We start from the raw sequence: 18,878 nt of genomic DNA on the forward strand, positions 1-18,878 counted from the left end.
GGACAAGGTCACCTAATATGGACATGAGGAGTGAAATCAGGTCAGTTACAGGGGCCACAAGAAAACTTGAACTGAGATAATTTTATTGAGAGCAATCAGATTTTTTTATACTTATCAGAAACACAATATAATGCAAATTTGCCAGAATACAGTGACATTTGCAAGTTATATAGGTACACAAATTTAATGTCTAATACCAATTGTCCTGTCAATTTCTCATGCTTCCTTGACTGCTAAGGGAACATACAAAGAAACTCAAAATGGCTTGAACACTTCACTGACTAAAGGAATACTTCATTCTCTCAAGAATTGTGCTCCAGGAAACATGGAGTCTAAACTAAAAAACCTATGAGGCATGTCTTTCAAGGCAACTAGGCCAAGCCAACTCATAGTTCCAAAATTTAATTTATTGTGTAATATTCTATTGTGGTAAATATGTATAATATTTTCTCTCTTTACAATTTTTAAATTACCTTCTTAATTAATTATTTCCTTCAATTAAAAATGAACTTTTTCCTCACATAATACAGCAATATTATGGTTTCCAATCACTGTATTCCCAGCTCCTCCCTTCTTCCCATCTTCCTTGGATATACTCCCTTTCTGTCTCTCTTTAAAACACAAATTGTCTTTTATGGGCTAATAGAGAAATGGAAAAAAATAAGATAAAAGAAAAAGTAAAATATTGCAATTGTACAAACAAGCAGGTTTAAAAAAAAGTCTAGGAAAAATTATGAAAAACAGACATCCACAATTATTTCTCTTAGAAATCCCATAAAAATGTTGAACAGAAGCTGTAGTGAGCTGGACAGGATCACCATTACAAGATGGCACCGACATCCTGTCTTGTTGGAAATAAACAACTCCATATTTGGCTATGGCTTTGAGAGCTGCGCGGTGGATGAGGATCCTTGAGCCTATCCCGATGCGGTCTGGTGTCAGCTGTTGGTGGCAGCCAATCACAGGGCTACCCATGTGCCAATTCCCTATTTAAGCGGCTGCCTAAGTGCCCCCCAGCCCCTTCGCTTCCTGCTGCCTCTCCCCTTCGCTCCCTGCCCCTCCGCTCCCTGTCCCTCGTTTTCCTGCCCTCTCGTCCCATGCTTCCCATCAATCAAGGGCACTCCAGTAAAAGCGTGATCTGAGTGGAATCCTGGTGTGGTGGTCATTCTTCATCGCCGGTCGAGAAGTCCGCCACAAGAAGCCGTAGTATATACTCAGAGGACATGTAGGAAAAAACAAAAAAAAATACAAATGAAATAAAATGAAAATTAAGAAAATAACAAAATATTTTTATAATTTGTGGTTTTTAAGATTTTTATTTTAACTAATTAACCTTTTCATTCATTTTACATGTTGACTGCTGTTTCCCCTCCCTCCTCTCCTCTCCTCTTTTCCTCTGGACTCCTGTCAACCCCCTTCTAAATTCACTCCTCCATCTCCATTCAGAAAGGGGCAGGCCTTCCATGGGCTGGCACAAAGCATGGCACATCAAGATGAGATAGGACCAAGATCCACCCCCTACATCAAGGCTGGGTATGGTAACCCAGCATTGAGAACAGGTTCACAAACACCAGCTAAGTGCCAGGAACATGTCCTGATATTACTTCTTGGAGCCTTACCAACAGATCAAGCGACACAACCACTAAACACATGAAGGGGGCCTAGCTTGCTCCCATGAAGACTCCCTAACTGTTGGTCCAGATTCCTAGGATTGTGTGAGACAGAGATTCAAGGTCATAATGGAGAAACCCAGAAAATAAAATTTTAAAACAAGGAGGAACACTCATATGACTTTATGAGACAAGGAACCTCCAAAGATATTATTGAATTTGTTTCAAACAATTATCTACTGTATACAGCCTATTCTAAAAAGTAGTAGTTATTTTCCCCATTGAGACATGTTAGAGGAAACAACAATAATGAAATCATAATATAGATTGTTTGTTAAGGGTGTTTGAAGGATTTTGAGTTTGTTGCATTATTTTAATTCATTTTATAAAATTTCACACATGAGTACTGCATGTACATAATTTCCACCCTTCCCATTCCCCTATCCATTTCATCCTGTGATTCCAAAACTCCATGTCAAATTCATAATCTTTTATTCCTTAATTACTATTGTGTATATTATATACATTTATATACCTATAAATACAACATACTAAATCCAGTTAGGGAGGCTTAAATGTCTCTGTTTATCTGTCAGGGGTGTATATCAAGATGTGAGCTCCTAGCCCATGGTTCAATACACTATCATAAATTTTGGAATGGTAAACCAAATGCAATGATTTGTTGATAAGTTGCCTTGGTGTTGTTTTATTAAAGCAATAGAAAATTCACTAAGAAAGGCACCATAGCAGGAAAAGTTTTGACAAGGTCTAAAATATCCAAGGAACAGTATAGAGGACTACATGTACTGTTCAAAAGGGAGTTTTGGCTGAAGAGAAATTTTGTTATTCCTTCATGATGGGGCAGTTGTGATAGAGTTAGGGCTATTATAGCAAAATTCTGTTGCTATGCAATCAGCCATCTTCGAAGTGGCCTTTTTCAAGATGTCTCTAAAGTGCTCAAAATATCCATGATATCAATGTAAATTCCCTCTCCATAGACAAGGATTCAGTATCAATGTCAGTACCTGATCAACATATATAGAGCAGAAAAAATGCTGAAAGCTTTAAATCAAACAGTCAAGTTAGCCATCACCTTAGTTTAGTTGAAGAAAAACTATTTACAACTATAAATATCTTACCATTTTTATGTTACTTACTATAAAAATCTCTCAATATCATTAACCATCATTTACCAGTGTTCTAGTATTCATCTAAATCCTAAGGATAGTTGTTTCTCAGATAGGTCTCGACCCTTCTAACTTCCCACTCTCTACATTTTGGAATTAAACCCATGCTTTAATTAAATCTTTAACCACTTGGCCAAAATGACTGGAATTGGAATAAAAGGAATTATTCCCTTTGTGGATATTTCTCTCTGCATTACTCTTTTTGTACTTTTCGGTACCCTTCCATTTACTCCATTGCCCTTTTTAATCTAGAACAAGCTGAATTCCTTGCACACGTGTGATAAGCTTCTTCCCTTTATGTCATTTTCCCTTGTTCTTTGAAAATTTCTATATAGTGTTTCAGACCCTATAACTCACCTAAAGCCTATTTTTCCTTTTTTTCTGAACCACCTTCCTCTTTTGACTTCTCCCAGCTACCCTATGTCACTACCCTGTATAATTATTAATGATTTTTCTGGAGACCCTGTGTCTGAGTCGCTGTTTCAATTCTGTTAAGAGATGTCATAACCAATACAACTCTTAGAACAAAAGCACTCTTTGAACAAAATCATTTAATTAGGGGGTAACTGTATGATGATCATAGCAAAGAACATAAAAGCAGTCAGGGGTGGGCCTTGGAAGTAGTTGAGACCTAAATCCCCATCTAAAAGAAAAACACAGCCTTGGCTGGGCATGGACTTTTTTTTTTTTTAGGGAATTTTTTTTATTGAAATAGATTGTTTTTCTCATATAATTTATACTGATTATAGTTTCTCCTTCCTCTACTCTCCCAAGTTCCTTCCCATCTCCTTTGTCAACCAAATAGATTATTAAAGATAATAGCAAAATAATATTTTATAAGATAAAGCAAAAGTAGCATTTTTTTCTTTTCTTATTGAGAAAAGGAGAAAAAAAAACAAGTTTCCACCTCCTCCCAGCCTCCCATTTCCCTCCCCCTCCTCCCACCCTTCTCCCCCTCCCCCCACTCCTTTCCCCCTCCCTCTCCAGTCCAAAGAGTAGTCAGGGTTTTCTGCCCTGTGGTAAGACCTAGGACCTCCCACCTCCGTCCATATCTAGGAAGGTGAACATCCAAACTGGCTAGGCTCCCACAAAGCCAGCATATTACGTAGGATCAAACCTCCGTGCCATTGTCCTTTGCGTCTCATCAGCCCTCATTGTTCACCATGTTCAGAGAGTCCAGTTTTATCCCATGCTTTTTCAGTCACAGTCCAGCTGGTCTTGGTGAGCTCTCAATAGATCAGCTCCACTGTCTCAGTGGGTGGGTGCATCCCTCGTGGTCCCGACTTCTTTGCTCATGTTCTCCCTCCTTCTGCTCCTCATTGGGACCTCGGGAGCTCAATCCAGTGATCCTGTGTGGGTCTCTGTCTCTATCTCCATCCATCACCAGATGAAGGTTCACGGAGTCTACAATAGGTGAATCTAAAGAAGCTAAGTAAGAAGGGGAACCCAAGGAAAAACATATAATTATCCTCTTGGCTAAGGGAAGTAGACAAAATTGCCAGGGAGAAAATTGGGATCTTGGGGGTGGGGTGGGATGGGGGTAAGGGGAGATGGGGAGAGAAAAGGTAGAAGGGAAGGAGGTCGGGCCTTGGGAAAACAGGAGGATTGGGATAAAGGAAGGTTGGACAGGGGAGCACGGAACCACAATTCTTAGTTAAGGGAGCCACTTTAGGGTTGGCAAGAGACCTGACCCTAGAGGGGCTCCCAGGTGCCCAAGCTGAGGTCCCCAGTTAGTTCCTTGGGCAGTTGAGGATAGGGAACCTGAAATGAACCTATCCTAGAGCAATACTGACGAATACCTTGCATATCATCATAGAACCTTCATCTGGTGATGGATGGAGATAAAAGTAGCATGTTTTAATAAGACAAAGCAAACACACAAAGCCAAAAACAGAAGGAACAGAGTCTAAGAAAAAACATAAGAAACAATCACAGACTCTTTTACACACTAAATTGGAAGCCATAATATATATTCAAAGAACCTGTTTTGACCTCCTTCATATACGTATGTATTTTAGGAAGCTTCTGTTGTATTAACATACTACCTCTCAAATGGCTCTTAATTGTATCTGTTTTTCTCCCTACCTCTTCCCTTATCCCCCTCAACTCTTCTACCTCATTTGATCCTTCTTATTCATTCCCCCTCCCATCTTTCCAACCATTCATAACTATCCTATTTCCCTTTCCTAGGGAGGCCTCTCTGCTCCACCTAGTCCCTTACTCTATACCTAACCTCTGTGGTTATATCAATTATAGCTTGGTGATAGCTGACTGAGCTCCCAAGGTCCCAATGAGGAGCAGAAGGAAGGAGAACATGAGCAAAGAAGTCGGGACCACGAGGGGTGCACCCACCCACTGAGACAGTGGGGCTGATCTATTGGGAGCTCACTAAGGCCAGCTGGACTGTGACTGAAAAAGCATGGGATAAAACCGGACTCTCTGAACATGGCGAACAATGAGGGCTGATGAGAAGCCAAGGACAATGGCACAGAGTTTTGATCCTACTTAATGTGCTGGCTTTGTGGGAGCCTAGCCAGTTTGGATGTTCACCTTCCTAGATGTGGACGGAGGGGGGAGGACCTTGGACTTTCCACAGGGCAGGGAACCCTGACTGCTCTTTGGACTATAGAGGGAGGGGGAGAGGAGTAGGGGGAGAGGGAGAAGGGTGGGAAGAGGGGGAGAAGGGTGGGAGGAGGGGGAGGGAAATGGGAGGCTGGGAGGAGGCGGAAACTTGTTTTTTTTTTTCCTTTTCTCAATAAAAAAAAAATCCACAGGCAAATGGATGGAACTATGAAAACATCATCCCAAGTGAAGTAACTCAGATCTAGAATGACAAATATGGAATTCATTCACGTATATGTAGATATTAACTGGGCATGGACCTTTAAAAGATAAAACCAACGCCAGTGAAACATTTTCTCCAAAAATACCATGGCTCCTGATGCTTCTAATTCTTCCAATTAGTACCACTCCCTGATGACTAAGCATTCAAGTATATGAGTCTATGGGAGTCATTCTTATTCAAACTGCCACACTATAAATATTTATACAAAGCAAATTCTGGTTAAGATGATAGAGAAAAATAAAATTGTTGTTTGCATCAAGCTACCAGTGAACTAGAAAAATTTCTCTGGAGATACACTCTGAGGGTCTTTAAGATCATTCCCAGTCTCCTAATAGCTGTTAGGTTGTTTCTCTAACTGAAGGAGGTACCTTTCAATGGCATCTCAGAGAAGAGTTGTTGGGGGATGGGTGATAGCAGAGCAGAGCTAACTACTGGATGTGGTTTTCACTGGCTTCTCAGCTGAATAAGATTTCTGGATCTCTGCCCAGGTCCTAAACCTGGGTCCTGGGAGCATAAGCCAGTGCACATCACTCAGACCATAATCTAGTTATATAGGAAATGTGATCAGTTAATGGTGATTATCTCCTTCTAAATGGAACATTCTAGACATAATTGATGCTTACGGAATTGTATTTTGATATCTTTTTATCATCTTTCTGTTTTATTACTGTTTGGGCTAATCTCTCACCTCTTTACATTATATAACATCTTATAGGTACTAAGTGTAAATAGCAAAAATCATAGTATATACAAGGTTCTACTAGAATCTTGGCTTCACTCATATATTGTGATTTTTGGGTATGTTCCTCCTGTAAGATGAGGGTCTATTAAATTCTTCTACACTGTAAGACAATCACAACTTCCATCCATTTGAGATCATATTGACAAACTTTATCTTTGGCTTCTTTTTTAAAATAGATATTTTCTTAACACTTAGAAGAGATTCTATTTAAAAGTATGTTCTACACATAAAACAGCTATATACATAGTCTATATTCAATACTGAATATCTTTATTTTACCATTTCATCTTCAAATCCTTGAAATGTTATAGTTTATCAGGATTTTATTTCAAAAACCAAACTTTTTTGCTTGTCAGTGTCACAACTGTATGTATAATCAAAATCTTCTGCACTGTGATATAAATTAACTAATTCTCTCAAGAAGACACTCACTCTAATGACGCACAGGGACTATAACCTAGAGATATTTATATCCTAGTATCTAGAAGACAGAGGATTTATTGGACCATCTTTCTTGGATTACTGCCATAATTATTTTCATACTTGTTGAATATTTGATATCATTTCATTAAATTTTAACACACCTTGACTGGAAGCATAAGGGTCTTAAAAAAGAAACAGAGGTTTTGATTATTTGTGGAAGAGCTCACAGCAAAAGCAGTCTTGTGAGTACTGGTCCATTTCAACATCATTTTCCATCCTACTGCTGTGAAGTACGTAAAGTAGATGTACACTGTTAAGGTTATCATTCATTGGAGTCACCTAGGAAAAGAATCTTATAAAGATAATGTCTAGGAAAACTCTCACAACCCTTGATTTAAGTAGATATCAACTTTATTTTCTTTATTATTAAAACTATTTTGTCCTTAACTCCAGAGATTGACATAGATATTCTCTTCCAAATATCTTGCTTACACAAATAGTATGAAGTAAAGATACAGGACAATCTGTGTATAAGTAATAACATGCATGATAGAGTCACTTAAAAATTATTGCTATCAGTTTTACCACTCATTGAACATTTGTGTTTGCTTCTGACAAAGGTCTCTAATACATATACTACTCCACCACTAACTTTCTGGAAATTCACATTGAGTGACAATATAAAAAAGCTATCAAATCTTTGTACATATGATAAAATTATGAGATATTTCGATTCCTCATGCAGAAAAAGAGAAATTCAAATACAGCGATGGAGTTATGGCTCATAATAAAAGGGCCTAATGTGGGGAAGCACATAGAAATGATGGCTGTAATATTCATTATCCACCCTTCATTATCATATACAAAAGCATTCCAACCCTGTAAGATGGAGGAGAGGGTATACAAACCTAGAAAGGTGAAGACCAGGACCAGGATGCTCTGGGTGGCTCTAAACTCAGGGGATACACTAAAAGAAACATGAGCGCTACGGATATGTTGAACCCTTTGCTTGTGCCTGTATAAAATGACAACCATAAATCCACCAGACCAGGCAACTATCACAGAGAACAAAACTTCAGAGAATACACAGAAAACTGTATACAATGAGCTTGTGACTTCATCATAACCTACATTGGAGCAATATGCCAAATCTCTTTTGTATGTCAGGTTTTTGCTGTTCCCTTTGATATACAGATACACAGGAAAAATCATATTTATTATCATGTATAGGACCCAGCAGAGGGTAATATAGAGTCCAATATACTTTGTAGTTTTGGCTTTCAGAAGCATACAACAGGAGTCACTGGGACTGATGGTGATGGCCTGAAATATACTTAAGAGACAGGTGGTGCCAATGGACATGTTCCTGCCAAGTCTTTGAACATACAAAAGAACTTTACAACCAAAATCACTGATAAGCCATTGCATCCCAAAGGCCTGTATTGTCATTAGCACACCTTTAGAAACAATAATCAATGAATTGGCTGTGAACAGGTGTGTGAAAATCAAATCTTTTGTCTTTAACTTCTGTTTAATGAAGTAATGGATAAGATAGTAGGAAAGAAGAGAAAAATTTCCAAGAATTCCAATTATGCTCTGAAATAAGAACACTATTCCTATTACCAAATTCTTGACATCCATTGTGTCATTTAGTACATTTTGACTATATAAATTATTGTAATGATCTCTTGGTTAAAGAAAATTAGGAAATGAAATTTCTATAGGTATAGTATGGGTGTACCTGAATTACTTTTGCTCGAGACTGCAAAACCAATATGTATAGCACACCAAGTCATTTTCTCAAATACAATTTATTTTGACAGTAGTAGTAACTCTTCGGAGGACAGCTGAAGTATTCAAATGTACACACTCAGTAAGGAATAAAAATGGTAATGATGACAGTTCTTTCATTGGATCTAAAATCTGGATCATGATGCCATAGCAGAAATGTAAAGTAGGAAATAGCAGCTATTTGTAACGACTGACATAAGCAGGCATCTTACAGAATGGAAACGGTGATCATATTGTAGTCAATATTTTGGAATCTGAAAACCTGTAAGTTACTGGGGAGAATATAAATTTACATTTCAATTTATAGCTTTCCTTTTAAAGTTCAAAATCCATTCATAAAAATTAGCATCTAACTTTAGATTCCACCACACTTCTTTTAGAGTTCATAGCCTTCGTTGATAATCACATGGCACTGTCCTCTGCAGCAGCATAAAATAAAAGATAAAGTAATTCATAAAACCTATATGCAGTGAAATAGAAATTAAATTGGAAAAATTGTTGATTTTTCCATTATGAGACCAATTACACAGAGCACAACACAAGTCAGCAGTTATCCAGTCTCTAAATAGGCTAACATCAATAGGAACTCATTTTCCAACAACCTCACCTCACCCAGTAATACAGCAGAACACTATTATCAGTGACACAGTTTGGGATTGTACAGGGTAAATTTCATATTTCTATCTTTTGATGGAGGACTTTAGTAATGGTCTCACTCTGTAATGTATACTGACCTGGAATTCAGCAAATATCTAAATAAGCCTCTAGATTCTTGACTTTGTCATACACCATTAATTTTTTTTCTTGATCCTTCCAATCAATGCTTTATGTGGTTTTTTTTTATTACTGCTGCTTTTGTTGTTCTTAGACTATCACCCATCACAGAAATGTAATGGAAATTGTTGAGTTCTGATTGATATGAAGTTAGAGTCTCTACAGGACAAATATCACATAGACACAACCATGAAAGACCATGGATATACCTGTGATGCGAATTATGAGTTCATTATGATGCTTATTAGAATGCCATCCAGAGCCTTTGTTATAGTTATTTTGTTGGGAGCGCAAAGGCCCTTGTACCCACAGATCTCCAGGGAAACCAGAAATGCTAAATATACAAGACTACCTTTTTCATGGAAAAGATATAAAATCTGTCTTTCCATCCAGGAATCTGAGAATTGGAGGTGATGGTAACACACACCTTTAATCCCAATACTCTGGAGTCAGAGGCAGGAGGATCTCTGTGAGTTCGAGGCCAGTCTGATCTATAAGAACTAGTTCCAGGACAGGCTCCAAAGCTACAGAGAAACCCTTTCTTGAAAAACAAATAGCCTGGTGATCTACATTATCTGCTGAACCATGCTCTATCAGTCTCTCACAATCAAGATCAGAGATGTCTAATACCCTAAATGACACTAATATTGTACAGCTAGAGGTTCCCTCAAGCTCTCACAACAAAAACCAAGAGGTGGCTAATAGTCCTTTGACCTTTATGTTATTTGTATGTCTGACTCAAGGCCAGTTCCTTCCTAAGATCGTTAAGCTAAAATGGATAGCATGTCTACAGAAACCATCTTTTTGGAAGAATTTCATGTAGCCTCAGTTGAGTCTCAATCCAATTGTGTTTCCTCATGCAGCAGGAATTGTACAACACCAGGAACATTTTCCCATTTCATCTTGTGTTGAAGTAACTGGAAATAAACTGCCTGACATCAGACTTCCAAAGGTTTGATTCAGAATGACTTAAGTCACTCTTAATTGAGATTTTATTCTCACCTCCTTGCATATTGCTCCAGGTTTTAACACCTGAAGACACTCCTTCACTGATTGATGCTTTATTAAACTTTGTAATGTTTGATAATGAAATCAACAAGGAAGGAAATTTATCAAAGTACAGAGTTGTACCAAGGACAATTAAAACTCACTGTGGTTGTGAACTTCTTAAGTTTACCCACCTAGGAAACTTGGATGGACACACTGACCTGAGGCTAGTGCATACCTGTGAGAACAGAAAAAAAAATGTTCACCATCACAGAAAAGTACTCCAACATATAAGCAGTCAAGGGCTGGAGTCATTTCAAAATTAATGGAGAAGTGGAAAGAATCCTCCATTTGAGAGTCTGGTAGAAGGACTGAAACCATTGTTCAGTACAGAGAAGGAAGAGACAATGGGAAGCGAGAGAACTTTCTGGATTCCCACTGGCACTATGAAATGTGTGGGCCCTCCCTGGTAACAATATCTTTCTGTTTCCAGTGGCTAAATCTTGCTTCCAGAGACATAGGACTATTTACAGAAATGCACAGTGTGCTCACATTTGTCACAAAACTGAAAACATGTTCTCACTAATAAGTACTTACTAAATATTTCACTGAGTTCAAAGACATACTGGAGTTAAATTGAAAACTGCCAATAGAGTTGCAATTAGAAATTACTGCATAAACTTGTTCATTTGGCAACATGCTTCAGGTAGACAGTGGCATTGTCTTCATTGCTGAGATAAGGCTTGAGGGAAAGCTTGTGTAATAATTCTCCAGATTCTTTAAGGGTTGCAGCAGTGAGAATAGAGGAGATAGACAACTCTGAGCTACCTCCTTACACCTGTCAGAATGGCCAAAATCAAAAACACCAATGAAAACCTATGCTGGAGATGATGTGGAGTAAGGGGAACACTCATCTATTGTTGGTGGGAATGCAAACTTGTGCAACCACTTTGGAAAGCAATGTGGCGGTTTCTCAGGAAACTGAGAGTCAACCTACCTCAGGATCCCGCAATTCCACTCTTGGGAATATATCCAAGAGATGCCCAATCATACTACAAAGGCATTTGTTCAACTATGTTCATAGCAGCACTATTTGTAATATCCAGAACCTGAAAACAACCTAGGTGCCCCTCAATAGAAGAATGGATAAAGAAGGTATGGCACATATAAACTTTAGAGTTCTACTCAGCAGTAAAAAATAATGGCATCTTGAATTTTGCATGCAAATGGATGGAAATAGAAAACACTATCCTGAGTGAGATAACCCAGACCCAAAAAGAGGAATATGGTATGTACTCACTCATAAGTGGATTCTAGCCTTAAACAAAGGACATTGAGACTACAATTCATGATCCTAGAGAAGCTAAATAACAAAGTGAACCCAAGGAAAAACATATAGTCATCCTCCTGAATATTGGAAGTAGACAAGATTGCCGGGCAAAAGTTAAGAGCACAGGGATGGAAGTGGGTTGGGGGGAAGGGGAGAGATAAGGGAAAAGGGAAGGATTGGGGAGAGCTTGGGGAAATAGGTTGAGATGGAGGAAGGGTGAATATAGGAACAGGGAAGAAGGTATCTTAACTAAGGGAGCCATTTTAGGGTTGGCAAGAGACTTGACTCTAGAGGGGTTCCCAGGTGTCCAAGGGGATTTCCCCAGCTAGGTCCTTGGGCAACAGAGGAGAGGGTGCCTGAACTGGCCTTTTCCCATAGCCACACTGATGAATATCTTGCCTATCACCATAGAACCTTCATCTGGCGATGGATGGAGATAGAGACAGAGACCCACAATGGAGCATTGGACTGAGCTCCCAAGGTCCAAATGAGGAGCAGAAGGAGGGAGAAGATGAGCAAGGAAGTCAGGACCACGAGGGGTGAGTACACCCACAGAGACAGTGGGACAAATCTAATGGGAGCTCACCAAGGCCAGCTGGACTGGGACTGATGGAGCATGTGATCAAACCAGACTCTCTGAATGTGGCTTACAATGAGGGCTGACTGAAAAGCCAATGATAATGACACCGAGATTTGATTCTACTGTATGTACTGGCTTTTTGGGAGCCTAGTCTGTTTGGATGCACACCTTCCTAGACCTGGATGAAGGGGGAGAGCCTTGGACTTCCCACAGGGCAGGAAACCCTGACTGCTCTTAGGACTGGAGAGGGAGGGGGAGGAGGAGTGGGAGAGAAATGGGAGGATGGGAGGAGGTGGAAATTTTTAATAAATAAAAAAAGAAAATGGATAATAAATAGTAACTGTCTTAGTCACTGTTCTATTGCTGTGAAAAGACACCAAGAAAGAAAAGCATTATAAAAGAAAGCATTTAATTGGGGCTTGTTTAAAATTTCAGAGGATTAGTCACCATGGTGGTATGCAGGCAGACATGGTGCAGAAGAAGTAGCTGAGAGTTCTACATCCTGTTTCCCACAGACAGCCAGAAGTGAACCATTGAGCCTGGCTTGGGCGTTTGAAAGCCCACCTATAGTGAAAATCTTTCTCTAACTGGGTCACATCTCCCAATTCATTCCAACTAGTGTCACTTCTTGCTCACTAAACAATCAAATATATGAATCTTTTGTGGGCATTCTTATTCGAACAACCACAGTAAGTCTATATACTTGCATTAAAGTCTATTATTAAAGATAAGAAAAGAAATTTGGACATTTGTGTTCTGCTTATATGTTCACATAAGTTTGGGCAGCATAGTGCTATGACAGCCACAATTTCAAGCATACAATTGATGTTCAGCTTCTTTTCAAAACTGGCAATTGTATGCAAAGATTTTGGCATTATTAAAATGCCATGCTCAAATTATAGCCCAGTCAATCATAAACTACCTGTCATTAATTTGGCATTATGAAGTAAAGACAGACTCAATACTCATTTTGAAATCAATTATATTTCTGAGGGACCACACCTTACTATCTGTCAAATAACATATTGAACTATATTACCTTTACACTCACTTCTTGTGCAGAAAATGATATTCAATATAACAGTGTGGCATAAAAATTACCAGGTTAAAGAAATAACTCTTGTGCTGATGACTTTGCATTGTACAAGTGAAGCTTTAGTTCCATCTGCACAACTAACAAAATTGTGTGGTGGCACACAGCTATCATCCAAGGGTTGAGGAGGTAGAACAAGTGGGATTTTGAGCCTCCCTGTCCAGCAATCCTAGAACATTCAGAGAGTTAGAGATTTCTCAAAAAAAATACAAACAAAAATAAAATTTTGAGGAAAGGCAGCAGAGTTTCTTTTCTGACTCCACACAGAGAGACTCACAAGACACACACACACAGAGAGATACACACACACTAGTATACATTAACAGATAAAAACTCATAAACACACACATAGAAACACACAAACACATGATCACACAACTACTTACACATAAACATTTATACACTTTCCAACGAACATCCTCTGTATTACACACGTGCACTCACCACTACCAACACAGCCCTCACATATTCTCCTTCTCTAGCATAAACTCACAAATACAATGGAACTCAACTAAAGTCACACATGTACCTTAACAGAAACAGATCTAGACAGAGAGGAAAATTAGTTATGAATTCCAGTTTAAAGACTTATATTTGCTAATTCCTTGATAAAGTCAAAAATTAATAACATATCAAGATTTTGGAAAGACACTAAACTAAAATTTATTCATGGAATATTATCTGAACACTAATGATGAAATAATTCAAGTTCAAAAGAAAATTTAGAGTATGGAAGTAGCTGTGTGTTGGGATCCTTGACCTGGAACAAAGTTATGGATTGCCTCAATATTCTGCACAGAAAACTGGAAAACTCATCCTATTTTTGCAATGAAATGAGAATATTACTAAATCAGAAGATATAAGGAAAGATACGTTTGTCTTGGTTTAAGGATGTGCATGCTTCATATTTACATCATTTTCCACACAGCACTCTGTTCCCAAGTTCAAGATGGAAAGCACCCTTAGCAGTCATAACCACTGACTATAGGAGAAACATAGCTCCTGCCCCAGACCAAAATGCTGTGCTGCTTAGAAACAAGTTTTACACCACAAGCAGGTCCACCTTTACAGGATTAAATGATTACTATGATGCCAATAAAATCCATATTATTCACATGAGGCTGTTACACCAAAATCTCTGATTGTCACCCTGAACAATTTCATTTAATGTGGAGAATGTGTAAATGTAAATTTTGGTGACATGATTGCCAATCCTCTCACACTTTCAAAGTCAGATTTCATGATTATTTAGAATATTAAATAATCACCTGAGATTTCATTATGTTATACTGAGTAGATGGGAGATTTTTAATGGGGTGGGGCCAGACTTCCCTAATTGCTTTTTAAAGCTCAGAAAGTTTTCCCATTTCTTGAATAATTTTTTTCACTGCATCTGTTTCCACCAAAAAAAAAAACCCTCCTTCCAGATATAAACACTTACCAGATTCATCTTATTTGCTGGCTCTACTTCCTGTATGAACCAAATGCTCACTTGAATAGTCTATACTGAACATTCTGCTCTGTGTGTATCTTGTGACATCCTGAAATCCAGTTCTGTGGGATAGGTAGGCAGCACAACTCTGAATAAAGCTCTGAAGCTCTGGGACCTCACCTCCCTTCTGAACTGCATTTTCCATTTCAACAACAGTTGCAATGACAGTTCTTGCTTTGGGATAATTACAGAAATTGGTAAGAAGTTTCTTCTAAGTGTCTCCAAAGAGGTAAGTTTTTCAGAGAGGTTCTTACATTCTCATGACACCTGAAAAACAACAGTGACAGAGGACATAAGGCATGTCTTAATTTCATGTGTGAGAGTCATGCAAAAAGGTGGGGATGTTTTATTGGACTCTACCTTTCTTTGGGTTCTTCTAAACAAAAAGAAATGGATATTTAACTATTAGATACTAGTTTTGCTGGTTTTATAGCACTCACACCAGAACAAAGTTAGTCAGGAATTCAGGGATAGCTACTGAAGAGTGTTTCAAAGCGAAAAATTCAGTGTCACAATCTACACTAGAAATCACTACAGTCTTTCTAAACTGTGTACAACCTAACTTTAAATGACGAGTTGTAAATATACTAGGAATATTTGCAAATATCATACCAGCAATGACACAACTTCTGAACACAGTCATGACCATAATCGAATGTATATGCAACCTTTACTCGCAAATGAAATCCGTTGTTTTCATTAAGTATTCTGTAAGCTGAGTCTATCTTCTCTATGTAAAAGCACTGAGTGGAATCTTTTCTTATTAGAGAAAAATGTAGCCAGCATTTTCCTTTTTTGCAATTAGTGAAAAAACAGAAAATCTAGTGGCAAAACATTTGTTGTTTGACGAGTAAGCATCCTTCTTTGGGGGGTTTAGAACAATAGAGACAAAAAGATCACAGTTCACACAAGACAACATTACTTCTGATCTACGTATAAGCCTTTACTTTTCAGAACTTATTGAGTTATGATAATTCATTCAGTAAAGTACAAATGTAGTAAACTGTTCTGCTCATAGCCAGAATTTATTAGATGGGATGTGTTGTAGTTTGAATAAAAATATTATTCACAGCCTTAAGAATTTGAACACATGGTGCTCAGTATTTTAGGAAGTATTGGATGGCATGATCTTGCTGGAGGAAGTGATTTACTGGGCAGGGATTTGTTGTGGGAATTCATTTGAACCTTTGGAGTACCAGATATAGGGCATAGGGCATGGCTTCTTGTCTATGAAAGTGATCTCTTACAAGGAAAGAAGAGATGTTTCTCTCTCTCTCTCTCTCTCTCTCTCTCTCTCTCTCTCTCTCTCTCGTCAGAGATAGGATTGCTGCTTCCATTCACCCCAGGCCAGAAGGGAAGACATGGGGTGGGGGTGGAAGGTATCTTATTGTTATATGTGAGTGTTTCTTAATAAGTATTTGACATCCTTTTATTTGGGCTCTCATAGTTTCACATGCATTCACCCATATCTGGTGCTCATCCATGTACTCTAACCCACAGCCAGTAACTCGAATTTATAGCTTGCAGTTAGCATGGCGTCTTCATTCTGCGGCCCATGGTCAGGACCCAGAACCTGTGTGGTTTCTGCCTCCAGCCTCTACAGCTGTAGTGGGAGCTGCGGGCCTCTTCCCACAGCCCAGCTCCTGGCCGCCTGGCTAGCTTAAGCCCCAAAATAACAACACACAAATTGTATTCATTTAAACACTGCCTGGCCCATTTCTATTAATGTGTGTAGCACCAAGGTGCACTTACCAGGAAGATTCTAGCCTATGTCCATCATGGGTCAGAGCTTCATCACGTCTGCCCTGGAAGAGGGGAGCATGGCGTCTAAGCTCACTTCTTCTTCCTCCCAGCATTCTGTTCTGTTTACTTCACCCACCTATGTTCTAACCTATCAGGGCCAAGCAGTTTCTTTATTAATTAACCAATGACCTTCCTCCATCATTTCCCCTCTTAAAAAAAGTCTTTAACTTTAACATAGCAAAATTACATATAACAAAGCAGTTATCAAGTAAAAATTACAATGTTTACATTTATTTTATCTTTATCATAACTAAGGAAAACTATAACGATAACTAACTATTCTTCAATTCCATCAAAGACTCCAAAAAGATACAATATTACCTAAGAAAACAAGAAATAAGCAACTTTCAAACTCTAGAAATGACAGAGACATCTCGCTGCCTGGACAGTCACCCAAAGTTTCTCTGTATCGTTGGGGCATCCATCTTCGGCCTACAGGCCTATAGTATCCAGAGACATTTCCATGAAGCAGGAAATTTCAAAGTCAGTTCAGTCACTATCTGTTGTGTCCTGCAGAATGTCTTGCAGACTCCTTCATGAATCAGGAACCCTGAAAGATCATCCCACCTTTAGGCAAGTTTAGTAGTCCTCTCTCTGCGGGTTCTCTGTGTCCAGTTTACGCAATAGTCCAGGCTAGAGCAGTTTCTTGCCCAAATGGCTATCAAACTCCATAAGGATCTTCTTTGATGCCCATCTTCTTCTTGAAGTAGATTGGTGTTTCCAGAAGCAGACATGTCTCATTGTCATGAAAAACCCTAAGTTATTAAAACATTAAATAGCATATTCCGTAGTCTTTGAAAGATATGAAGAATGCCGATCTAACTGAAATATATCTCTATATATCTAGAAAATCTAACTAACATGACTATAAACTTGTCTATTATTAATGATTATCCATTAACAACCTATATACATTACATTTTTAAATGAACTACACAATCACAATACCTTAATCAAGATCAGAAACACATATACATATAAGAAAATTGACCTTAAATTTAAATCACTAAAGCAAAATCCATATTAATGCAAATTATTCATACCTATATCATATCCCTCTTTAAATGTAAAAGAACATTTATAAGCAATATTTGGGAATATGGGCACAGTTATTTCTCTCCAAACTGCTTCCTGCTGAATGGGGGCACTGTTATTCAGGTCTTTCATGGTATAACCTGTGTGCTAGATTCATCTCAGTCAGCAGTTGAGTGAAGTAATTTTCTGAAGGTGTTCTCAGCCACCTTTCAGGAGGACGTGGTCCATCATACCATATCGGAATAGAAGAAATGAACAGGGTTTCATCCTCTGTGAAAACAAAAGAAGAAACTCCTTTCCAAAGCATCATGTCCTTAGATCCAAATTTTAAAGTCAAGGTATTTTCAAAATATCTATGTTGGATTAGTTCAGCAGCATTTATAAACAAATATCTTTTAGCAGATATTGTTTCTTCCTCACCATTAAAACAATTCAAAGAGAGCATAATAGCATACAGTATCAAAATTCTCTGTTAATTTTCCATCTTTGTGCAGCTTTCTTTTAACTCTATTTTGTTTATTTTTACTTTTTGAGACAGATTTTCTGTATATCTTTGTCCTGGAATAACTCTGTAGACCAGGCTGTCCTTGAACTCTCAGAGATCCTCCTGTCTCTGCCTCCCAGGCATTGGGATTAAAGGCATGTGCTACCACACATTGAAGTCTCAGAGGTCAATCTCCCTCTGCCTTCCAAGTATTAGGATTAAAGGTGTGTCCTACCACACCCAACTACTCTCTTTCTTCCTTTTTTTTGTTTTTTACTTTAAGAACTTCAACTTTTAGCCTGCATATACTTTTAACACACTGTAAATCATTTAAATGTTTTCTTCAGCTTTGAATCTTTCTTTTACTGAATATCTCTCTTTTTGTGACCACATGAGTCTTTAATTTACCAAGCTATATCATTAGGACTAAAGCCATGGCTTTGACGGCTAGATACAGCCCATTCCTTAGCTTTCCAGCCTCATGGAGGGAGATATCGGCTGTAACCATGTTTATTGCCACAAGTCTATGGCCTTTCAGGGTCCCTGCCAGAAAGCAAGCTGCAACAGTAGGTCCACAGACAACACTCGAGTCCTTTCTCTTTAGCTGGCCCTCCTGCCTCAAACAGTCAGAGTTTGCCCTGGCAGGACAGCCCAGAAAGCTGGCATTTTAAAATGACACAACTTTTTTCCTGCTGCAGCTGA

The 18,878-nt window shown here is 38.5% G+C and overlaps 1 protein-coding gene across 1 annotated transcript; it reads right to left on the reverse strand.

Moving 5' to 3' along the window:
* Positions 1-7,524: 7,524 nt before the first annotated feature.
* Positions 7,525-8,448, reverse strand: LOC121449771 (vomeronasal type-1 receptor 4-like). The gene has a single exon (XM_041654452.1). The coding sequence runs from the start codon at positions 8,446-8,448 to the stop codon at positions 7,525-7,527; it is 924 nt and encodes a 307-aa protein (XP_041510386.1).
* Between the last annotated feature and the right edge of the window lie 10,430 nt (positions 8,449-18,878).

This window comes from Microtus oregoni, unplaced genomic scaffold (assembly GCF_018167655.1).
Source record: "Microtus oregoni isolate MIOR12 unplaced genomic scaffold, Mior012 000006F_ref0000085, whole genome shotgun sequence".
Classification (NCBI taxonomy): Eukaryota; Metazoa; Chordata; class Mammalia; order Rodentia; family Cricetidae; genus Microtus; species Microtus oregoni.